General features: G+C 42.9%; 1 protein-coding gene across 1 annotated transcript; it reads right to left on the minus strand.

The window, feature by feature from the left end:
• Positions 1-116: 116 nt before the first annotated feature.
• Positions 117-24,855, minus strand: mgab (MAX dimerization protein MGA b). The gene is made up of 21 exons (XM_079572888.1): positions 23,733-24,855; positions 22,634-23,042; positions 21,335-21,428; positions 21,149-21,265; positions 19,669-19,773; positions 19,486-19,593; positions 18,279-18,663; positions 17,393-17,594; positions 17,045-17,291; positions 15,653-15,777; positions 15,247-15,571; positions 13,300-13,520; positions 12,970-13,149; positions 11,822-12,050; positions 9,868-10,370; positions 6,858-6,955; positions 6,738-6,774; positions 4,235-4,387; positions 4,009-4,120; positions 2,757-3,320; positions 117-1,010 (listed from the first exon to the last, which is right to left on the minus strand). The coding sequence occupies exons 1-21, from the start codon at positions 24,839-24,841 to the stop codon at positions 235-237; spliced, it is 6,099 nt and encodes a 2,032-aa protein (XP_079429014.1). The 5' UTR covers positions 24,842-24,855; the 3' UTR covers positions 117-234.
• Between the last annotated feature and the right edge of the window lie 597 nt (positions 24,856-25,452).

The following is a 25,452-nucleotide window of genomic DNA, read 5'->3' on the forward strand; positions in this document are numbered from 1 at the left end:
TTTTTAGGAAAGTCTATGGGAAAAAGGAATGTGTTTTATTTCCGGACACAGAACAGGTAGTGAGTGGTTCTAGCAGTATTAGGCATTTTTATGACTGTGTGTCATGTCTTTCATTTAAATGAGCGCAAAGGCACGGTAGTTATTCGATTCTGAGGTGAAAATACAGCATTCAAGTGTGAGGTTTCAGGGCGGTGCATAGACTACAGTAGTGTTACAAAAGCAAAATTCATCTTTTCAGTCGATGTCCAAGTCATTCTCCACGTCGACCCAGGAGCGTCTTTTAGCGCTGGGAAAGTCCTTCCCCATCGAAGCGCGCGTTATATGGCGCGCCGACTTCACACTCGAAGTGTTGATCGCGATGTCCCACTCTTCGTCCTCTTCCTTTATTTTGCGGGCGTGCGGATTTGGACGATGTTCGATCTGGAGGTGGGTGAGCCCGTTCTTCGGGGGCCGGCCCCTTCCCCGCTTTATAGGAAGGAACTGAGGACTTACTGGCTCTGCTGGCCTTTTATTCATTTGCGAAATGAAGTTTGACGGTTCGAAGTCCGGCTCCTCTTTGATTACAATGCCAGGGTTTCCAAGGGGCGGGTTTCCGTTGTACGGGGAGCCAACGGGGCGGGGGTGTTTGCGTGGTCTGCCCCGCCCCCTTTTCACCGCAGGGCTGGGAAACGGCGACAGGTGCAAATTCGGGTTGCGGTAAGTTTGGGGAGCGCTTGCTGGCGATTGGTTAGAACTAACAAACACAGGAGAGGTAGTAGAGGTAGTCGGTGTTCCAGCTGATTGATTCGAGATCGATTTATTGAGGTATCCGATGCTCGCCAGAGGAGATTTGAAAACCATGGGTTGAGGTGCGTCAGATTGTGAGGACTGGGTGTTGCTTCCTGGACCGTTAAGGTTTTGCTGGTTCACTGCTGCTGCGTCCAGAGGCTGCAGTAAAATGGTGGGCCTTTGCTCACCTTCCTCTCCCCCACTTGAGTTCACAAGCCGGAGTGTGTAGTAGGTCTGGGCGGCTGCAAAAGAACAAAGACCATTTAGTTTCAAAGAGGAGCATAATGAAAAAAGCTGGTTTGCTGTGAAGAGAGCACAAGATGCTCCCTTCACAGCAAACCATTTCTCATCTCTTGACAGGCATCTGTCACACAGGGCCCCAGCCAATTTTGGCATCTTTCCACTGAACACGGCATCGACTCTACACTACCGCAGGGGAGTACGCTGTACAGATCATTAAAAGTTTTGTAAGCCGTGATGAGAACAAATGTGGACAAATGCTGCCTTCTTTGTGTAAAGTGTAAAGTTGTGCTAACAGCGGCTAAATGCCAATATCAGCATAATCCCTTTTTAAACAGTGGTATGATGTTGCATGTGACCTGCATGTTAATAGTGAGGGCTGTCCTCTCTCTCAGAGGCCAGCGTCTGTTCACGTCACGCTAGTCTCGGTTCAGCGCTTTGGCCACAGCCAGAGGTTGGTCTAAGCTTATACCTGGTCAGACCGGTTTGGCCCTGGCCTTGGCTGTTGAAAAGCTCACCAAACCGGGTTGACCAGGCTCTGGGCTGTGTAGCGTCTGCCAGTGGAAAAAACACATTGGCGCCCTTGGTAAGACTGAAAAGACCACACGTCTCTATCACTTTCTGTTCCAAAGTTATGTTCGAAAATCAGCGATGTTTTATATGCATGGGGTTTAAAAATTAAAGTGCAATTCAGTGCCCCTTCCAGCAGTGCCCAGGACCAGCCCTGCTCTCAGACGTTGTAGAAGGCAATTCTTCGAAAATAGAATTCCCGAATAACACGTGCACAATAACTCGGACAGGTGGTAAACCCTATTGCTGGAGGGACAAAGGGTTAAATGAATCAAAAGTCAGCACAGACCCAGCTCCTCTGCACTCAGAGTGGCTTCGGACACCAGGAAACTCCCGGGGCCATGTGCGCAGACAGGCCGAGTTTAAAGAATATTCTTATCAAATTATAAACATTTACGTTCTTAACACACGTTAATAAAACTGAATGTACCTGTAGGACACCGCGCGGAGAGAAGAGCCCTGTATTTCCAGCGCTGATGACGCATTCAACTGCGCTTAGTAACAAGTGCGGCCTATATATGGACAATTTACTTTTTTCTTTATAAATCCAGTTAGTGTAGCTTATATTCAGATGTGCTCAATAGTCCGAACATCACAGTAGATGGTGTCAAGGTCTAAAACTGGAATTTAAACGCCTACGGATAAATTAGTCAATAAAAGGACAACAAAAGTAAAAAGATCTGCACAGCTCATCTGTTATTATTACTCACACCACTACAGTGACGTTTCAGCTGTCAGATCTGCCTTTCATCAGACATAAAATACAATTACAGGCTAAACATAGGCGTTGGGACCCCCATTGGTCGCCACTTCTAGTGTCTATATTTTCGATGTGGGTTCAATGGAAAACCATCTCCTGTTGGAATCACAATCACATTTTATTATTTTTATTATACTGGGGATTGTGAATAAAAAAGGTTGTGAGCCACGAATTTTTCAACTGGAATTTATTGTGTATAAATCATGCCAACCAAGTTAAGCCCTCTGCAAACACAAGTGACTGCTACATTAGAGGAGCATCTTAACCCAATGCTTCTGAACTGCTCAAACGACTGAATCTGACTGAATTTTTTTTTTTTAAAACATAAATCACTCATTTACTCACAACCGAAATGCAATTCAGCATTTGCTCCAAAACCAGGCAGCTCAACTAAAAAACAGTTGTAATGTAAAGTCACCTGGCTTCACGGACGAGGGCAGTATAATCCGTCCATCTTTGGTCCGGACCAAAGGGAGGGCCAGAGTTTGGGACTTGTTGGTGGTTGTGGGCGTAGGTGCTGGAGTAACTGAAGACGCTGAAGGCGGTGGTGGCACCGACACCTCCCCGTTTTTATCCCTCTGCGCCAGCTCCCGCCGGGCCCTCGCTATCTGGTGGTAGGACTTGGCGCTGTGAATGATGGGCTTCAGCTTGGACAGAAGCTGCTGCACGAAGCTTTTGGCCGTGGCTTGGATTTGCTCGGCGGCGTTGGGTTTGGAGGAGTCTTGTTCTTCTGGTTCTTCGTCGGGTGGAGGGTCTTCGATGGCGGGTTCTCTAACGGGAGATAGAGGCTCTACTTTTATGACGGGGGGTAACAGGGGGGCGGCCTCTGGCTTGGACGTGGTGTTGGGGCTGATGGCCTGGACCATGGCGGCGTTGGACTGCAGCAGGTCGGAGTACGAAGTGTCTGACGTCATCTCCTCCTTATGCTTCTGCTTCTTACAAACGTCCTGCAGCCTCTCCATGATGGTCTCCTCAGATTTGCCTAAAGACATCAAAATTATCCTTAGTCAAACCTCCTACAGCAAGACATCTGTGTAAACGACTACACGTGTTTTGTTTTCTTCTTTCCGGACACATTTCTAACATCCCATTCTTCACAGGGATGAGTTTCTTATCACGTTTTGCAACTTTACGGGACAAAGGGGCTTTCTGGTCGCAGTAATGCTGACATGATCAAAATGATTTGATGTCCATTTTAGTTATTTACAACAATCAACTTTACTTTGTTCACAACAAAACTTTAAAAATAAAAATGTAATTACACAACTAGATGTGATATGTACATTTACAATATTGAGTTTATCGCCAATTGGGAGGGAAAAAAAAGAAAATGGGTAAGTGCTTTTTTCTGTCCTTTTGTCATCTGTTCAGAACAATTATCCTTTTGAGCGACAAATTGATCTAAATTTAGATGTTTGCAGCACATTTCTGATGGTTTGCAAAATATCACTTCATCGTTGTTACCGATAAAGTCCCCCGAAATATTGAGATATCCATTATTGTCAATGTCGCCCAGCCCTGTTCAGAACTAGATAAAAATCCCATGAACTTCGCTCCACTTTGAGGCCATGGACGCCCAAAGTAGAAATGTGTCTCTGGAATACAGCAGTTTCTTTTTCTTTCTTACTTTGATTTAAAATAGTATAAAATGGAGATATCATGAAACAGACCAGACATCAGCGAGATCTCCTTCACGTATCCGTCCTGGATCTGAGTCAGCAGCCTCCTCTTCTCCTCCAGGTATTTGGAGCGCTCCGTCAGAGCCTTGATTTCCTTCGTTGCCTAAAACACCAGACGAGAGTGAGAGGAATATTAAAGATTCTGTTCATTTCTGGCTAAAATAGACGTTCTCTTTTTGCACGGCAGCCGTAACTCCCTGCAGTGTTTTGGACGCACCATCGTGAGCAGGTGGAGCTTCGGCGTCTGGAGCCCGGGGCCCGTTTCCAGAACAGTCTGAAGGTTGTCGAACAGCTCTTTGTGCTCAATGCGCCGCTGCCTTTCCGAGCACATCCGCACGTAATTCCTGTCCCGGACGTCTGTGATGCTGCCCTGTATTACGAAAAAACCCAATTATTATGCCAAGTCCTAAGAAACACTGCAGATTTAGAGGATAACGCATTTTAACACGACTAAACTTAGACCTTTTACAGACAAGTTGAGGATTTCATTAGGAAATGGGTCTATTTATTAGTATTAAGTAAGTATAAGTATTCTGACACAGGATGGGGTGTTGGTTTTGAGCCTTAATATTCATCGTAAGGCAGTATTTATAATTTCAGCTGCTTTATTATAACACGGTGACCCTGGGCTTCCTATAGAAAACTAAATTGTAGTGCTCTAAAGTAAAGAGCAGGGGTGTAACGGTTCAGCTATCTCACAGTTCGGTTTAGTTCACAGTGCAGGACTCAAGGTTTGGTGCACCAGGAAGCAAGGACAGTAGAGAAAAAAAAATCATTTAGGCAGTATTTATCGTCTCAGAATAAAAGTGGCAATGCTTTCTTATTTTTCAAAGCTGCTTTATAATAAAATGTGGCCCTGGTGTCACATTTTCACATTCACACACAGTGTAGGCCATGTGCTCATTAAGTGGTAAGTTTCATTTTTGCTTTCTAAGGCTGTCAACTTTGGTCGTTTAGTCGACCAACATTTTCATTGGTCGACTCAATGCAGGCACTTCTGCAACAGAAGATGATCTCAATTTCCATAACACTAGAGCAGGGGCCGGCAAGTTTGTGTCGTGGAGGGCCGCTTTTCTTTATTGCCAAAACACACAATTGCAGCCCAAAGTAAAGCACATTAAAACATTAGTTTTATATGACCTAATGAGGTGTTTTGCCGGAAAATGTGAAAATAATGACAGTATTTTCCACATTTTAGAGTACTTTATCACGTATTTGGGCTCTGATTAATGAAATAATATTGCTTCAAAATCATCTTGTGGGCCAAAAGCTTTATGCTGGAGGGCCGGATTTGGCCCCCGGGCCTGATGTTTCCTACCCCTGCACTAGAAGCTTGTGGCAGGTCTTTTACCATGGGCTAATATTTCACTATAAAAACAGGTACATCAATGTTTTACAGACAGAGTAACGTTAGAATTGTTTGTGTGAAATGCTTGTGCAAAAAAAAATAATAACATCGAGGAGAGAGATGAGGACGGTAGAGATCAGGGTCTGTGTTTTCTACAGTTGTTTAAACCTCAAATACCCTGGTTCTACACTGAAACCTGCTGTGTCTTTCTCTGCTTCATTCTGACTTTTTCCATGATAAAAAAGACAAGGAGCTCCTCGTAACGTGAACTGATTGCTCACTACACCGTGCAGCGCTAAAGTTGAAGAAATGAAACGGCCTGAGAGGAAGTCAGACAGGAAACACACGGGCGGAGCATTTCACAATAAAGCACATGGCTCGTGTTTACATTACGGCGAAACAGGACATTTGAGAGCAGGGACGATGGTGAAAGAAGAGAACTACCGCTGTATTTGGATTATATGGATGTATGGACAGCACATGTACAGCAGCAGATGCAGGAGCGAGGCAGGGAGCCGGAGTCTGAGATTAAAGGTGAGATTAATGTGACTTTTTTACACCGTTTATGTTGCTTCTATGTATAAATAGTAGTTACAGCTCAAGCTCCCATATTTTTATGACATATGAGCGCAGTTTTGTCAGCGCCATGCCACGCCCCCTTTTTATTTAGTCGACTAATTGCTGGTCAGGGCAAGTTTTTGGTCGGCCAAGAACCCCTTAACCCCTACCTGAACCGAGCACATTTTCTCCATTTTAGCTTCACCCAAATAGAAAAGCTTCTTTGGAGAAAAAAAGAGTCGAAATAGCAACAAAAACAAGGATGAAATTGCCTCAAAAGAACAGCAAAAACATGTCAAAAATATGTGATGAAAAAGAGGTTAAGAAAAAAGAAAAAGAGATTTTTGTAGCACGGTGCATTGTTACCGCTACAGACAGACAATATACAGTCATGTCATATGATTTCAAACATCTGACAATAACAAGCACCACTTGCAGCTGTACCTGACTTTTTGTAATTTTATCATAACAGTGAAACCCATGTACCCCTTATATTATTGTTGCAGACATTCGTGGACAAAAAGATTGCTTTGTGTTGTGTTCTATTTTAAGTGGTCATTAACCTGGAAATAGCACTGATGTTAAAAACAAACCGGTTCGTGGTGGTGAACATTACCGTGCCACTCTTCTCCATGAAAGGTGCGAAATGTGCTTGTAAACTCATTCTCGCGAAAAAAGGGACATTAGAAATGAGTTTGGACCATAAAAACGATTTAAAGCTAACTAGCTCATTTTCTGGGGGGTTGAAAACAGAAAAACAAAACAACATGGCCTTAAAACAGTGATGTGTCTGATATAAAAACGATTTACTGACCTCGTCGTCTGTGCTCTTTGACGGCCGATGAAAATTCCTGTTGGAGAAATGCACAAAAGTTAACGGATCAAAACTCCGCACATTCCTTCGTTGTTGTACAAATGTGTTTGACGAACTGACCTCCGTGGACTCGGGCCTAAGCCGGCAGCGATCCGAAGTCTGTTCACCGTTTGCTGCTCTTCCGAATCAAACACCGACTCTATGTCCACAGACAGCTCCTGCAGACACAAATAAAACACGGCAACGTTACTTTACAACAATGACATGCAGAAAGCTGGGAATTCTTTTGTAGATGTTGACTTTAAATCCTCAAATTGCAGATGTTTTATTTTATGACAATAGTTTAAAAAATGCAATGCTTTTACCCTGTCTAATGGAAACAATACAGTCCTTTTCGAAACTCTCTGGATATTCTATTAATTGGAATAAGTCAGAAGCGATGCCTCTCAACAGAACTTGCTTTGCATCTATGGTAGAGAAGTTTAATTTTAGATGGGTACGCAAGGGAATGAAATATTTGGGCGTTAGATTGTCTGAAGATATTGAAGATATGATTGCACTTAATTTCAATCCATTACTTATGAAGACTAAAACAAACCTGGATAAATGGGATAAATTAAAGCTTTCACTGTGGGGAAAGGTAAATATAATAAAAATGATAATTGTCCCACAATTTAATTACATCACTATGATGCTACCCCTCGGAGTGCCGTCAGGTATCTTCAGACAATTTGATGACATCATAAAACATTTTTTCTGGAGTGGGAAAAAACCTCGGATTAAATTGAGTAAACTATGTGCACATAAGGAAAAGGGGGGGTTAGGGCTCCCTGATCTAAGATTGTATTATTTGGCCTTTGAAATGACAAAGCAAGCCAAGCATTGGCATAAGAATGAGTCCCAGGTCCCCTGGATCGCAGTGGAGGAGGAGATATGCTCCCCATTAATGCCTATACAGATGTTAACACAAAAAAAATGTGATATCGAGAATCCAGTTATATCACACGCCAAAGATGTATGGGTAAAAGCTCACAAAATCTTTCAACTTAAACATACAACTCAAAAATATTCCTCATTGTGGCATAATATTGAACTTCGTATTGGGAAAAAGTCATTGTATTGGGAGCATTGGTCCTCTAAAGGTATAAACACTATATATGATCTATATGAAGATGGTATATTGTTATCATATAACCAGCTGTTGCAGAAATATGATTTGATGGGTAAAAGTAATTTCTGGAAATATTTACAGATAAGAAGTTGTATTAGTTCAGTCTCATGTAGTTTAAGTGATAATCAAATAACAAATTATATGAAGCTCCCATTGTTAAAACGCAGAGCTTCTCAGTTCTATAAAGTAGCTACTCTTGCCATGAGTACTGATTCTGATAGCCTGAAATTGAGTTGGCAAAAAGACCTCGGTCACGAATACGAACCAGACAAGTGGGAAAAAATAGTTGCAGAGTGTGGTAAATATGTAAGAGAGGCCAGAAGCAAATTTATACACTATAAAGTATTGCACAGGTATTATTTTACTCCATCAAGATTATATAGAATGAAACTACTGGGGAACGACCTATGTTGGAAATGTAGAAGTGAAAAGGGAACTTTTATTCACTGTATTTGGGACTGTGCATTAGTCAGACCTATCTGGGTTAGGGTCTTATTTTAGTATTTTAAGCAGTTGGTTTGGCTCAAACATACCATCATGTCCAGAGCTGTGTTTGTTAGGAGACAAATGTTGCCTGCCAAATGTTTCTAGAAAATATTTCTCTGTGATCTCTATGGGTTTAATAACAACCTGTCGAATTATTTTAAGACATTGGAAGGCACCAAAGGCCCCAAGCATACAGGAATGGGCCAGTGCGATGACTGAAATTGTGTCATATGAATGTATGCTAAGAAGATTGGACGACTCTTTGAAGGAGGGGGACAATGTGTCACCATGGGACAGATTTTGGGATCATATAAAAGTAAATGGACACCCTAGCTAAAATAAATAAATAAAAGAATCAACCTGTTTTAGACCAGACCATGTATTTACATTTTTCTTTCATTTTCTTTATTGTAAAGACTGTTTTTGGAAACATGTACCATGTCTATGAAAACACAATAAATATTTGAATTATAAAAAATAAAAAAATGCAATGCTTTAAAGCAGGGGTGGGCAAGTTGGCGGAGGGCCGATTTTGTTTATTGTAAATAGACCGAGGGACGAAGCCACTGATTATTAGCCCAAAGTAAAGCACAACACTGGAAAAATTACCATCTTAAATTAGATAAATGACTTAAAATTGCTTGAGTTAAAGTTCTTCTATGTTGAATTTGAGTCAGTTTGAACTAATCCAAGATACAGATGCTATAGCACCAATGGAACAAGAATAAAACTCACTTGAAATCAGACAAATAATAGTTTTTCATGTGAAATGATACAAAATTATCTGAATTAAGAGAATAACTACTACTAGAGGTTTTATCTCATCTAAAACCAGACCAACCTTAGATTTAATCTCTTAATTCAAGTAGATTTGTGTCATTTCTTCCTTAAAACAATTATTCTTTTCCAGTGCACTTCCTTCAAATGCCAGTGTTGTACATAATATATGACCTAATTGGGAGTATAGTACAGTATTTCTACCTTTTCTTCTCCCATTTAACTTTAATAATGTTAAAAGTACTCTCTGATTTGTGTAATAATGTTTCTCATAATCCTCATAAGGGTCAGAGGTTCTGTGCCAACGGGCCGGATTTGGCCCCCGGGCCTGACGTTGCCTACCCCTGCTTTAAAGTGTCATTTTAAGGATGAACATAGTATTTCCCATTCCAAAAATCTATTTATTATTTCTAAAGATTTGTATCCATTCAAGTAACCAGAGGAACTTTGAAAAGATTGACATTTGATAAAAAAGCGATGATGAAGAAAGCAACAAAAAATGACAAAAACAAGACAAAGAAAATAAATAAAATGTGCTCGGTTAAACGCCCTGTGGAAGTCCTGCAGGTGCAAAGGTTTGTAGATTTGTGCATTTTTTAGTTGGAATCCATTAAAAAAATGGTCAATCACTCACATCATTACGAATACCAAAATGAATATTAAATGAACGTGAAAATAAACTAATTTCAAACTTACGTCGTCAACATCGATGTCCTCATCGTCCTCGTCGGAGAAGTCGGAGTCCTCAGAATCCTCTGAATCCTCTGACACGGAATCGTCGCTGATTTCTATGGGCCTGTCGTTGATCATTGAGGGTCTGGGGTTCGTTTTGTTATTTTTAAGCGTGTAACCAAAAATCTGAGCGAGGCGCTGGGCGTTGGAGCCGCTTTTCTTCTGAATTGGGGTAAAACCTTGGGGGCGTTGTTGCCTCTCTTCGGGTTTGGAGAGCTGGATCAAGGTGAAGCCGCCCGGTAAGGACACGCCCGGCAGCCGGCGGTTCTCGTTGTCCGGGGGGCACAGCCGGAAGGAGTAGGTGCCTTTCTGTCCCAAGAAGCTGGGGGCTTTGAGGGACGGCGACACGGTGAGCGAGACAGGCGTGGCGCTCTGGAAGGGGCTGTCCCGGCTGAGCTGCGCTGGTTTGGGAGGAGGGGGAGGCATGTTCTGGGTCGGGGAGGGTTTTCCCAAGGGCAAAGTCTTGGCTGTGGAAAGAGGAATGGCGTGGCAAAAGGTCACACACACAAACTGTTTCTTTTCAGACCATCCAGCACCATTATAGCAGTTAATAGTCAAAATTGTGCTTGTTTTCTCTTCACTTCAGCGATTTTTTGGCATTTCCAGATGAACTAAATGTTGCAAGTGTGTTTTTAAGAGAGGAGAAGGAGCAGAAGGAGAGGAAGCAGGAGGACAAACAGGAGAAGAAGCAGAAGAAGCAGGAGGAAAAGCAGGAGAAGAAGCAGAAGAAGAAGCAGGAGGAGGAGCAGAAGGAGAGGAGGCAGGAGAAGCAGAAGAAGCAGGAGGAGACGCAAGAGAAGCAGGAGAAGAAGTGGGAGGAGGAGCAGAAGGAGGGGAGGCAGGAGAAGCAGAAGAAGAAGCAGGAGGAGAAGCAGAAGATGAAGAATCAGGAGGAGAAGCAGGAGATGAAGCAGGAAGAGAAGCAGAAGAAGTAGAAGCAGGAGAAGCAGAAGAAGAAGCAGGAGAAGCAGAAGAAGCAGGAGAAGCAGAAGAAGAAGCAGGAGGAGAAGCAGAGGAAGCAGGAGGAGAAGCAGAAGGAAAAGCAGAAGAAGAAGAAGCAGGAGAAGCAGAAGAAGCAGGGGAAGCAGAAGAAGAAGCAGACGAAGCAGGAGGAGAAGCAGAAGAAGAAGCAGGAGAAGAAGCAGAAGAAGCAGGAGAAGAAGCAGAAGAAGCAGGAGAAGAAGCAGAGGAAGCAGGAGAAGCAGAAGAAGAAGCAGACGAAGCAGGAGGAGAAGCAGAAGAAGAAGCAGGAGAAGAAGAAGCAGGAGAAGCAGAAGAAGCAGGAGAAGCAGAAGAAGAAGCAGACGAAGCAGGAGGAGAAGCAGAAGAAGCAGAGGAAGCAGGAAGAGAAGCAGAAGAAGAAGCAGGAGAAGAAGAAGCAGGAGAAGCAGAAGAAGCAGGAGAAGCAGAAGAAGAAGCAGACGAAGCAGGAGGAGAAGCAGAAGAAGAAGCAGAAGAAGCAGGAGAAGAAGCCGGAGGAGAAGCAGAAGAAGCAGAGGAAGCAGGAAGAGAAGCAGAAGAAGCAGGAGAAGCAGAAGAAGAAGCAGACGAAGCAGGAGGAGAAGCAGAAGAAGCAGAGGAAGCAGGAAGAGAAGCAGAAGAAGAAGAAGCAGGAGGAGAAGCAGAAGATTGCATAGATTAGATAAAGCATGGATACCAGCCTCTGATGCATCATCATATTTAGATTTTTTTTTTGTCTGTAAATGGAAGATTTTCCGTAGTTCCAACATTGAAAATACAGGCAAGGCCAAGGATTTTTTTGTCCTGAATTTCATCTTAGACTCTTCAGAATTCATTATACAAGTGTATTAAATTTAAATTCACTTTTCACATACAATATTTTCAAGCCAAATTCAACCGTCTAAAATCGTAGTGAAAATGTGTTCAGTGAAAATCCATATAACACCGGGCGTGGTACCTGCGAGTTCTGACGGCATCCTGAGTGGGGGGAGGACAGTTCTTTTCTCCGTGGGCGGGTCCTGAGCTGTGGGAGTCTGTCTCGTTGCGGTGGGTGCGGTGGGCTTCTTGTACAGGTTACTCGTGCCGCCTAATCGCCCGGTGACAAACGCCGCCACGCGATTGGCCGGATGAAGAGCGCCCATTCTGCCGAGCATCAGCCGGGCGTGACAGTAGGACTTCCCATTGACCTGGAGGAGCAGATTCAGATACTTCTGTTCAGGACAAATGACTAGACTCACTCAAATGTACTGCTTGTTAATGCCACAAATGCAGAGGAAGGCAGTGCATATTTCTTTTCTTAAGATTTGCTAACATTTCATCAAACAGAGGAAAGAATTGGACAAAACATGTAACTTTTGAGCCAAAAGGAAGGGCAAATCTCAGCTAAAACGGAAAATGAATATGTTTTAGACCATCATTGTGGAGTTTAGTTGAGCAATGTCATAATTTCCCTACAAATTTAGATTTATTGCCAGTTTGAATCCAACTGAATGCTTTTTAAGGCCTTATGGTCATTCACAAAGCAAAAAAACTAGTAATTTCTGCATATTTTAAACACGCAGCATTGCCACATTTCCATATCCAATTTGGGGCCCTGACACTGTAATACAGGAAACTTTAAATGGTAAATTAGGTGCAACATGCCCACATACTAGTATATTTTACTTATCATCTTACACTAGCTATTTAGCACCTGTCTTGATAAATGACCCTCTTAGAAATGTAGTTCTCTGTGCTGTGTTATTGTCCAACAAATTGTCAGAGTTCATTGAGGACGCAAAGCCTGAGCCTTTCCTTGCAAAGATGATCTACTTGTCCAATAGAGAAGCTTACTTTTCATTTTGTAAGCTCCTTCCCCTGGGGTTTATGCTGCTGTGTAGGTTGCAAATGACACGAGTCTGCAGCGGTATTCAAATGTAGAATCCAAACATTACACCAGTATATCCATGCACGAAGCGCCAAACAAAGCTTTCATGCTCTTCTCTCTGCATTATCTTCCAAGCTCTAGTTTATCCATCCAGGAAACTCCCCTCGCTCGTTTATTCATGTCTGTTTCCTTCACTGTTGACATATAAACGCCGATGTAACTTTGCCTTAAAGACGAACCTGCACGAGCCCCGGAACGCTGTGTCTGGACTTGGCGGTGTGGGCCTTGAGCACTCCTGCAGGCTGTATCCTGCCGAGGAAGGGGGTGACTCCCTCAGGAACCAGACTCTCTCTCTCCCCATCAGAGCCGTCGCTGTCGGCTTCACTGACAGCGCCGTTTGACCTCAGACTGATGCGAACCTGAGGCAGAAAGAGTCGCTTAACAAAAACAAAGCAGCGCGGTTTAGACGAACTGCAGTATTTCCTTTTCTTTTACATAAGAGTGAAAGTGAGAGGAAGTGATAGTAAGAGATAGAGTAAGGGCAGAGTGATACAAACTTATCGACCAACCTTGTAGGTGACGACACTTTCGTCGGGCTTCTGCATGGTGACCTTAGCGACGGGTTTAACGCGGTACGGCCCGACGCAGAAGGACCGGCACAGTCTGTTCCGATTCATGTTCAGACACAGAGCCTCCAGCACCATCTTCCTGTCCTCTTTGGCCCATTTGCAAGTCGACTGCAGCTCGATCAGCGTCCTCGGCCGTTTGCTGACGAGGCCTGAGGACGCCTCTGCACAAGACACAGAACAAAAAGGTCTCGTGTAAAGTGTGCTTTCAGAGGGGAACCATAATCTCTTTTTACTGTAATTAATTAATTTTCTGGTGATGTTTTATGGATTGGTTTCATCTGCTTTCTTTTAAGTGTATGCAACTGTGAAGCACTTTGCCTTGTGGATCAATTGTGCTCTACAAATAAACTTTCCTTGCCTATGATGAGGCGGCAGATCGGTCATTTAAAGAAGACGTGTTAGAGACTAGGAAGCATTCATCAAAACATCCGGCAAAAATCGTGGACAATCAGCAATCAGTTGTATTAAAACAGAATGCCAGAGAAATTGCACGATGTGTCTATCGGAGCCAAAAGTTCTTAAGTAATTTGAAGCTTCGTCAGCAACTAAGAATCTTTTAACAGCTGAATAAAATCATCTAAGAGGGAGGAGTTTTCAGTCTGATGATCAAAGAAAAAGAGATCCTCGACACTAAATCAGCGCAGAACTAGGGCCGAGTACGTTTTTTTCAATACCACTACTTTCACGATGCATGCTGTTCGGTACCGGTGCCTTAACGGTACTTTTTTGATACCTTATTTAAAGTTATTTTAATTGAATTAAAATAATGTGTATAAAAAAGTATGGTTCTGGTGAAAATCCTAAAACGGCACAACAGAAAGAACACAGGCCGCAGCAGCGTCACCTGAAACTTCAGTTTTTGAGCAGAACTCCCACTTAAGCAGCGATAAAAAGAGAGAAAGGACATTATTACCTCCTGAGCTGCAGGAACAGACCAGATCCACATCAGGCACCGTTTTATTTCAGCTAAACTTTTCTAAACACACCACGCTGTTCAACAAAGTGAAAGCACTCCACATGTTAAAGATCTGTTACATAGTGCGAGCGCTCACTCGGTCACTAATAATTTACCAAAACTGTTCCAAAAATGGCTTATGCAAAGTACGCGCTCACTTGTTCCAGAAACAATCTTTGATCTCATGCTCCGGTGATGCCATTTGGTGCAGCTGGAGTTTAGCAACAACAGCACATAACTTCGAGCTCTGCAGGCTTTTTTTCTCTTTGTCTAAGAGCTCTAGTTTCTTATTCAGTCCTGGATTCGTCCTGGTTTTAAACCAGTTTAGTCTAGGTCCTGGCTCAGACCACGGCTCTGCCATCACAAATAATGACTATAGTGTTAGCAAGTTATAGCTTTGCTTCACTTTAAAGGGACTATACAAAATTATGTATTTTCTTCCCCCTACATGTTCCAGCCATGTCCTAATGTGTAGAATGAGCTCAGACCTGTTCACCACAACTGCCTCTAAAATCCTGCACTGTCACTCAAAAAGGTGTTAATTCGGGTCCGAAGTGCCGTCATGCACGAGCTCAATATAGAAGGTGCAGTAACACGTATGACCTGAGGTGGCAGTAGTGAGCATAACATGAACTTTCATCTAGCCCATTTAAGAAAACATCTGCATTTGCGCTGAAGCGGCTCATTATCTGCTCATGAATTCATGTTACTTTTTTTAAGACTCACTGCGGGTCATTTATTTACGTCTGGAGACAAAAAGTGAAAAAAATTGGCACTGAAAAAGAAAAAAAGAAAAAAAAGTTTTCGATACCGCCCCCTACCAAAGCTTAGGAGCTTTTCAGTCGGTACCAGGTAGCAGCCCTACACAGAACAGATGACTTCTTAAGAAATTTCGTCTAATCCTGTACGACTGAGAGCTTACACAAAATTACCTGATTTCTTTTTCAGCACAAACACGTTTTGAGTGTGTTTCTCCGGTGTCTTCTCGGATGGTTTGGTTGGATTGACAGAAGTTGTAGCAGGTGTATTAATGATCCGCACAGCAGGAAGAGCAGAAGGAGCAGCAGTAGTAGTAGTAGTAGTATTTGCAGGAGAGGGAGCGGACTTCGGGGCAGCAGGAGCATTAGCAGCAGTGGTTGCAGTCAGATCCTCCAGAGTCTCCACGTGGTGACTTTTACAGCTGAACTCTCTCACTCGAGCGCACGTCAGTCGGCTTTCCAGGTATTTGTACACGGGGTCTTTGTCCTCTTCTCTGATCTGTGAAAATACAAGACACATTTCACTTGCTTCTAGTCTTTCCTAAACAAAGACTAAAACCAGGGTGGCACCAGGACTCACCTTTGGTACCGTATTGGGCTTGTTGGTTTTGGGATTGACATCCTCTGGAGTGTTTGCTTCAGGGACCAGCAGCGGCTCTGAGTCACTGATGCTTTTGACCCACAGTTTTTCCGGATTCTTTATGGCTGGAGGAGACACAAAGAAAGTCACAAGTTAATAACCATGATACAGACAAAGGGAAATAAAACAATAGCTTTCTACTATGTTACAATGTCCTTCCCACATCAAAAACATACCAAGAGTACCATGGGTGTTTTCAGTCAGACAGACACCTCATCCCCGCTGCTCCCCCCGCAGGCAGCAGTGGGAATGACTTGGTAAAAGCATACTTTCATAACTAGCAGCTCTGTATGACCAGGAAGTGCAAATCGGAGCTCCAATAGTAGAAGAAGAGACTACCCAAAGTCATGAACGTTCACGATGGAAGAACCCATTAACCCCCGCCTCAACCGAGCACATTTTCTCCAGTTCGGTATTACCCAAATCTAGAAGCTTCTGGCCTGGAGCTTAAAGCCTATAGGCCAGTGTCACGCCTCATTTGAAAGCTAAGACCTTCAAAACTGATCGCCGCTTTTTGTCTTATTTTTTGAAGCATTTTTGTCGTGTTTTGCTCACTTTTAAATCATTTTTTCTTGCTTTTTCAACAATCTTTAGTCATGTTTTTGTCACTTTTTTATTGTGTTATTGTTGCTTTTCCGGCACGTGCTTATTTACTTCTACTTCTAGACTGAGGTAATGCCGAATTGGAGAAAATGTGCTCGGTTCATGTGGAGGTTAAGAGGTTGAAGAGCGGGTATTAAACTTTCGGCAGGTAATTGGTAATAATCTCAAACACATTTTTATTTGGGTTGCAAAATTCTGGGAATTTTCAACGTTGGAAATGTTCCAAGGGAATTACCTGGAATTTATGGCCATTAATGGGAATATATGGAATGGAAGATGATATAACCTGAAGGACAAACATTTGATTTGATAGTTATTAACGGAAATATCTATCACAGCAGAGATGACAAGTCTCCAAGAAGTCACATCCATGTGTCTGAGCAGTGTTTTAAGGCTGTGGCTGATGCAAAGAAGGGCATTTGGAAATGGAATAAACTCAATCCATGGTTGTGACCATCTTGCATCAAGTGTGTGCAATATATTCTATATAAACATTTCTGGAAATGTCTTTGGAATCTTCCGCACTTGTGCAAACCTAACCTTAATCACTCTTACACTTTGTTAGTTAGAAAATGCTATATTGATCAAAAACAGCTGAAATAAAATACCCAGCAGTTTCACTTCCTGATTTTCAAAAGATCTCAACATAAGCTCCTCCCACCCGACACAAGGTAATAAGCTCTTAAAGGTTGATTTTGCATGATGTGTCCTCTTTAAGACAGGACTTACCGTACGAACAGGAGGAGCTGGGCTCAGACGCCACCAGGTGTCTGGCGATCTTGTGTCTGAAGCACCTGCATTCGAACATACACTCGGGGCGTCTGCAGTGGAAAGACCCTCTGTTCCGATAGAAGGGAAGAGTGGTAGAAGAGTGGAGACTCTCGCACACACAGCCCAGTCTGCAGAACTGCTCGCCGCACGGGGTGGCTGGACTCCGCCGATACTTAGGCGCTTTGAACAAGTCGTGGAGATTGGTCTGGGATAAAAAAAAAAAACAAGCATTCAACAGATATTAGATCTTTTTGCTTTTTGGCTGGAGCTTTTCTCTCCTGGTTGAAATATCCATCAGAGCTTTACCCGTTTGGTCATGAGAGCCGACAGCGCCACCACCAGTCTGTCCGGTGCTAGCTGCGTTGGTTTCAGCCCCGAGCTCCACGCCCCGATCTCCATCTCACGCAGTTTGAGCTGTGGCTTCGAAAGGTTCTGAGTGTTGCACATTTGGCTCCCTCTGGCCGAAACGACTGGTTTGGGGTTTGGGTCTGGAAGATACTTGGACAATCTGAAAGAACACATTGAAAAAACAAGAGGGGAAAAGTTATACATCAAGTGTTACGGTGTCAAATGAAAGGAATATAGTGTAGTATGTGCACTTATTAATTTAAAAATGGCACTACACCCTCAACTAAACCTGGGTTTCCTTATGTGGACATGCCATACTTCAATAAAACACACAAATCAGACTTGACAGTGGACATGTGCTAGGATTTGGGGATTTTATTTTACATTAAGATCAGAGGGTGAGACCTTTATAAGTCTCCTGCGAATTGGTTTTAGAATCTGCCAACTCTAAGAGTGAAAGTCGGGGGGAAATTCCTAGCACTGCTTTTAAATGGACCTTATATAATAGACCAGCGGGTTCCCTTTTTTCTCTTGCGTACCAATTGATCGCCACACTGCCATATATTTGAAAATGTCGGCAATGACAACTACAATGCTTGGAATTGCACTTAATTACTCATTAGAAAATGGCTATTTAGACATTTCTGTAGTTTTGATTCAATAACATTTCATTTGTTTATTAAGTCTTTCAGCTTGCAGACTTGACAGGTATGTCATTGCAGAAATAAACCAGATAAAAGGCAACTTCTTCCATAAAACTGACCTAGGATCTTCCACCACATTATTGGCTCCTCTTTAGACAGTTGCAACGCCACATAAACAATGAGAGTAAATAATGGTTTACCTCTGGACTAGGGAGTTGGTCGGAGCTGGTCCAGAAGCAGGACTTGGCTCAGCAGTGTAGTTCTCCTCAGAAAGCGCAGGGGAAGCACTCGGCGATGGAGATTCTGACGACGCCGGCTCTGAGCACAGGAGCTTGTATGAAGAAGGACACGGCCTGCTGGAAACGCTGGCTGGAGGAGTCCTGCGTTCCTTCAGTACGCTGTCCAGGGTTTTTACATAACTGCAGCTCTTGGCGGGAAGCTCGTAGGCCACGGGGCCCTGGGGGTGCGTGGAGAAGGCCTCGGCGCGTTCGCTGATCTGCTGCTCCTCAGTTTTCAAATACTCGTCCAACATGTTGCTGCAGAACGCGGAGAGGTTCTTTGATCCCGAACCGTCAGTGAGATTTTCTGGAAGAGGAAATGATATGTGAGGGATTTAGCTGGACAGCGTTAAAACTGAATGAACAGTGCTTCATGTACTGTAAAGGCCTTAAATGTCATTCCCATGTACTGTACATCTTTATCACTATCTTACATTTTCTTGGTTAGAAAATGCAATATTGATCGAGAAACGCTACAACTAAATATTCTTTCTGGTATTTCAAGCATTTCATCCCAAAGCCCCTTCTCTTCCTCCTCTTTCAGGTGTTATCAAAGACCCTGCCGCACATCTTTAATGTTCAAATGAATTGATTAAAGGTGCTTTATGCAACTTTTCATGTAAGAAAGTTGATATTGGTGCGTATTTCACCTTTCAGTGACCCAACTGTATGTGCACCTTAACTTTCCATCCTGGTGGCTCCTATGATGCTTCAGGATACATTTGATTTTAGGTTTTTGAAGATTTCTAGTAGGTTTACAGAATGGAATGCATGTGTAACCATGGATACGGTTCAGTCGGCAGTGAAAACCTACAGGCCATCAGGATGGTGAGTAAAGGTGTTATGCTAACCACTGAAGCATCCTGCTTTAATGGGTAGTGGTTTCAATATAGAGCTAAAAAAATGTGTGTCCGTAGTGAACTATGGCAAATGTTTTTACCAAGTGATGAGAGGACTAAGCTTAGCAAGAGATTGAGAGGCGAGGAGAGCATTTCGTGGATACATAGGACCTCAGGAGAAGCTTTTTGGGAGCTGCCGCCACGATGCTATGAATAACTATTGGTGAAGATCCAAAGGTTGACTTCCCACCCTTTAAATCTGAATGAAAACCCACAATATGAGCCCTTACCATCACTGTGAGGCAAGCTCTCACTTTGGACGAATTTGCTTCTCCATCCCTTTATTTTGGTGAAGTCGCTGGTTTTGCCTGTTCTGGAGATGAATGATGATCCTTTGTCTAACAGAAAGACCAAACTTATGTCACATTACAGCTTAATGTTGCAGTGTTTTGTTTGTGTGAAATCCCTCTTACCGTCAGCTCCATCTGTGCTTAAGTTTTCAGACGGCGGCAGCTCGACCCCGAGGTACTGCAGGTCGACGGACTGCGAAGGGTCCAGGCTGCTCAGCTTCAGACCAACTGAGAGACGGGAAGAAAGGATGTTAAAAAGGAGGGCACACAGTTATACTTCCATATACAGTTAAAGAGAAACAGGTCTGATTTGTCAAAAACTGCAGCATGCATGTTTATAAATCTGCATTCAGCACATTTCCTAAGCTTAAAAGCGCCTCCACAAACATACAAGCCTCCGATTTGGTTAACGGCATGCTAATAAATCAAGGACACTGTGATAAAACACAGTTCCAATGCAGAGCGGCTCTCAAAGGTTCCGGTGATGGTTTATGGGCTTTCTAATACTCAACAAAAGCCCAGAAATATGGATCAAAGTGCTTCAGAAGGACAACAAAATTAGACTGGCATACTCAAAACTGCAAAAATGCTACTCAATGACGAGGGCACAACAGTATAGCTGGGTTAGCAGCTCAATAACATTGATTTTTAGGGCTGCAATTAACGATTATTTTGGTAGTCGATTAATTGCTTGGCTGTGAAAGGTGCAGGGAAATAATGTGTTTTTTGTTTTTTTTTCTACCACGTGAAGCTAAAATGGCATCGCTTGAGGACATGTTGATGGAGTAAACTTAAAGTAAACGTTTGTTGGAGGCTCTTTGTACCGATTCTGCTTTCATATTGGATGAGACAAAGACAGATATTTATGAAATTTACAATGTACAAAACACCACAGTTCCTAACTTTAAAATCAAAGTTGGTTTTCATCAAAATACATAATTGTTGCTCTATTTGAGTCCATTTACTAGAAAACGATTAATAATATAGTTAGTCGATTAGTTGTTTCCTATTGATTTTACATGATAAGTGCTATTCTCAGGCTGGGAACCTCACGATTTGCTACAAGATACATGGCCCACGATAACCTCATGATATTGCAATATTTGATATATTGGACCAAACAGCCTCAACCATACATACAATTATAAAAGAAACATAAGCAAATTTTAACCTTTTTTTTTTTTTAACATGTGCCATATTTTTCCTGATTTGCATTTGTTTCAGGTGCACTTTTCACTTTATTCTAATATATTAGTGAATAAATGATCCCTGACTTATCAATAAATGGGTCTACTGATCTGTCAGCCGCAGATGACTTCATTTACAATACACAAGAAACCACTGACCTGTTTCAAAAAAGAAGAAACTAGCCATGATTTTATCTTACTTATAGTTAAATACTATCATGTAAAGTCATTTATTTATGTGACTGTTAAAAGTGCTTAAAGTCATGGCGTTGCCCAATATAGTCCTGACTGTATTCTTGACCATTATTGACCCTGTATTGACAGTGAAAGCTCTGTAACCTCATTAATATACAATATGACATCATCAAAGGTTGTCCTGTTATATTCTGTGTCTTTTCCATTTTAACAGCGCTCACCTTTTTGCAGCATGGGGTGGATGGTCTGTCTGTGTTTGAGAACTTGCAGGTCCTGAATCAGTTGTATCTCCTGGCGCAGTAACTTATCGTCCTCACCCTCCAAACACCCCGTTTCAACTGCATGTTCAATAAAGGTTAGAACATACCACTTCAGTTCATTTTATACAACAAGGTTTTATTACTTACGGTTCAGTTGTAGCTGCACTGGTGCGTCCGGGCGTGCAGGTTGTGAGGACGTCCTTATGACGGGCTGGTCTCCGATGTGACTGTCCAAAGCGTTCTAGGAATAAAATGAAAAAGGCTTTTTAGATTTTCAACCAATCCTGAGCCAAACCAGGGACTTTTATTGACTCTGTTGCCCAGATAATGAACAGCTTACAGACGAAAATATGTTCATTGTCATATCAATTTCAGATGTTGTTGCACAGATTTGGGGGGAATATTAGGCCTGAAAATCAGTTCTTTCCATCTGCCCTGTAATTAAAGATATGTTTGCAGCGTAAACAGATCATCATGCCTAGGGCTGCACAATGTGAGAAAAAGTGAGGATATTACACATAACTGTCTTGAATAACAATATCATCAGAATACTTTGCCAAACCATTTTAACACCGTACATTCCTTTAAATTAGTTTTTGGGGTGGCTTTCAACACATAGTGGTGTCAAAACAAGACTTCCAAAGACTTGCTTTTAGTTTTATTCTGTGTTGGCAAATAATGTACCGATCTCAGTCAGATGGACGAACGAACTGATGTTGTGACACTTTGGAAATGTATTGTGGAGTCCAAGTGATGTCTATGCCCACTTCTCCTTTAAAAGGGATTAGTGTGCCTGTTAGTGTCCCTGTTGGTGGTTTTCTCCGCTAGGCTAGTGCAAGGCTAGCGCATTTCTACGGTATCAGCGACCCTACATTAAAAACAGTCTGACCCGCTCCACAGTGCCCCTGAGGCAAATCACTTATAACACCAGGCTAACCATATAAATGTCTGTGTCAATAAAATAATTTTTGGAAGATAACTGACCTTGCATCACATGAATGATCGCATTTTGAGGGACTATTTTCTAGCAGATCACTCCGCTGCTGCATAGTTTATACAAACACGAAGCTGATGCTGCTCAAATATAAGTTATTTTAAATGCAAAATGGTTGAAAATTATTCTATCGACACAGACATTTATATGGTTAGTCTGGCGTTATACGTGATGCAGGCTAGCTGATATCGCAGAAATGCGCTAGCCTTACAATAGCCTAGCGCCACGAAACTCTTGAAACATAAGAACTGCATGAATTACAAAAAAAATGTCTCCAGAAATCAGCAACACTCTGGATAACTAGGAAATGAGGCCCTATATCAAAAATCCTCAAATATCCCTTTAAAACTAAAGAATAGAGGCAAAAAGCAACATTGAGTAATCCCAAAAATTGCACTCAATAAAATGTTTCAAAACTGTCTCAGCAGAAACGTGTGGCACTCGTGCTTTACCTTGGAGGTAAAGGAGACGAACAGCAGTCCCTCCACGTCGTCCAGCTCTGGCTGGATAGAGACGGGTGGGGGGCTGGGGGCCCTGGGGGTGGCCTCGACCCTCAACTTTTTCCTTTGTTCGGAGCCCCAGTTCATAAACTTCCTCTTCTTCTTGTACTTGGGCAGCAGTTTGGGGGTGGACGAGGGCCTGAATTTGGCTTTCGAGTTCATAGTGATGCACAGCTTCATCGGAGGAGTCAGGTTGATGGGACGAACGATCTCTTTTTCCGGCTCTGCAGTCGCCGTCTGGATGAGAACCAGATTACCCAGAGTGTGTTTGCCGCGACACTGGACGTATGTACTTTCAGAAAAAGGCGTCATAATGGGCTTCAAGACGAATGGTCTCTCACGTTCAGAGAGCTCCGTGGAACTGCAAAACCAAAAATACCAGAACAGTATTCAAAACATAATATAATATGACCTGAGCTATAAAACTGGACATGACTTGCATAGTTGTATTTCAGCATGTTTTTGTCGAGCACTGTTCTTGTTTTAAATTTTAAAAAAATGCTCTAATAGTGTGTGATGCAATAAAGACAAGATAGAAAACTTCCATTTTAAACTAACAGCATGCTAACAAATCAATCTTGTCCTCTTAAATACAGCTTGAGTACTAAACTCAGGCCAGATGCATTGTGGACTTTAACTACTACTACTACTACTACTACTACTACTACTACTACTACTACTACTACTACTACTACTACTACTACTACTACTACTACTACTACTACTACTACTACTACTACTACTACTACTACTACTACTACTACTACTACTACTACTACTACTAGTAGTGGGCTAAGAACAAAAACTACCATTAACAACTTTTAAATCTAAAAGGTGGTTTTAACTGTAGAATAAATTAACTTATCAGTCAAAGCGATATTTGATTTGAAAATCATTCATATCTCAGAACAAAGATAGTTTATGTAATATTTTAAATAGAACCTTCAGACTGTTAGTATTTCTGAATTACCTAAAAGTGTTCACAGGAGTCTTGTTATTGATTATCACAAACAGTACATCTGAAATGAAAACCTGTATATATGAAACTTACCTTTGCTCTGGCTCCTTCTCTGCCGTTGCACTCGCTCCGGCGGTTTCCACGTTCACAAACTCGATCTTTCTGTTTACGATCCGTTGTAACCGAGGGTTACACCCGTCCTCCCTGAAGCCCTTCGCGAACGGATTGTATCGAATCTTCATCTGTGTAATTCGAAAGTTCTGATATGTGGTCACAGCCATAAATTCAGTCTGCGGAAAGGTGAAGGTCATGCTTTCCGGCCCCATGACCACGGGCTGATCCGCGGTCGGGACCGTGCTGTCCGGGACAGGTATGATGTGCAGCCTGGGAATGTAGCGGTGCAAGGAGTGTATAATTATGTTCCCCTCTTGGTCGCTGTTGTTGTTCGTGATCTTGAGTTTTTTAAATGAAATGAGCACGTTCATCCACTCCGTGCCGGTGTAGGGGGAGTATTCGTGCGCGAAAGCCCGAATCAGCCCCTGGGACAAGTTTTCCGACGGCCCCGACGCCTCCCACTTCTGCCCGCACCAGCGATACTTATAAGCATCCGCCGGCGGCACGGACAGAACCATGCTGTACTTCCGCTCCGGGTCTAAGCCGGCGATGCGGTAGCGGCAGTAGGGAAACATGTGGCGCCCCGGTCGGGTCACGATCATCTCCGTACCGACTTTGTAAAAATCATTCCACACTTTACTGCTCTCAAGCGTGACAGTGACGCCTTTAAAAGTCAACTTGGCGGGGTAGTCCGTTTCCCCGGCGTCTCCGAATGGCGTAGAAGGCGGCGGAGAGGCGGTAGATGCGGTTTCTTGCTCCATATTGATAATACTCGATCCGCGGCATAGCAACGAATCTGCTGCTGACGCTATACGCAAGGTAGAGGGGCTCGTGTCTGCATTGCCTTGCGACGGGGCAGGGGATGTTGACGCGAGTTTGGCCGGGCTCGCCTCTGCGGGGGAGGACCGAGCCTTGTTGCAGTCTGTATTGGACATAGAAGCGGCTTTGCTTTCTATATCTGTGTCGCATGGTGGTGCGGTAGGTAACGGGACAGTAGGTAAAGGGGGGCTGAGGGAGAGAGTGCAGGACAAGCTTACGTCCACGTCACCCGACACACGGAGGTCCTTGGTGGAGTCTGTGGTCGGCATCACTGCTGATTGAGCTTCATGTATCTCCTAGGACAATGTAACAACACAGTTAGTAACAAAATGAAAGTCTATAATCTAATTAAAGTCACGATTGGTACTCGACACTCACCGTTATGATCTAACCATCTAAAGTGTGACTCAAGAGTTGTATAGGAGTTATGTATTGGTATCTTTTGCTTTTTTAGGCATTCTACCTCCTATTACCATTTACCAGATTTTTTTTAAGATTGTGCTTTAGGTCAGTGGCTCCCAAAATGGAGCACCTGGGGTTTCAGGGGAGGGGGGCAGAGCTTTACCTGGTCAGAGTGTCAGATCATAAATGATATTATTTGAGCAAATTAACTGGGAAATAAATCATCAAATACGACTGAGAATACCCATGCTGCTGTGTGCGCTCGAATCATTTCGAACTGCACACCATGGCCGAAAGTTTCGCATGGATTTGGGGACCAATCACAGAACGAGGAGGGACGGCAAGACGATGACGCACTATTCGACATATAGCTTGTCTACAGCAAAAAAAACAACGTTTATTTTCAGATCTAACATGACAGCAGCGACTCCATCTTTTGATCAAGCGTTAGGCCGTGTTCTAAATAGTTTAGCTCGAA

Source organism: Gobius niger (genome assembly GCF_951799975.1).
Source record: "Gobius niger genome assembly, chromosome: 15".
NCBI classification, from domain to species: domain Eukaryota; kingdom Metazoa; phylum Chordata; class Actinopteri; order Gobiiformes; family Gobiidae; genus Gobius; species Gobius niger.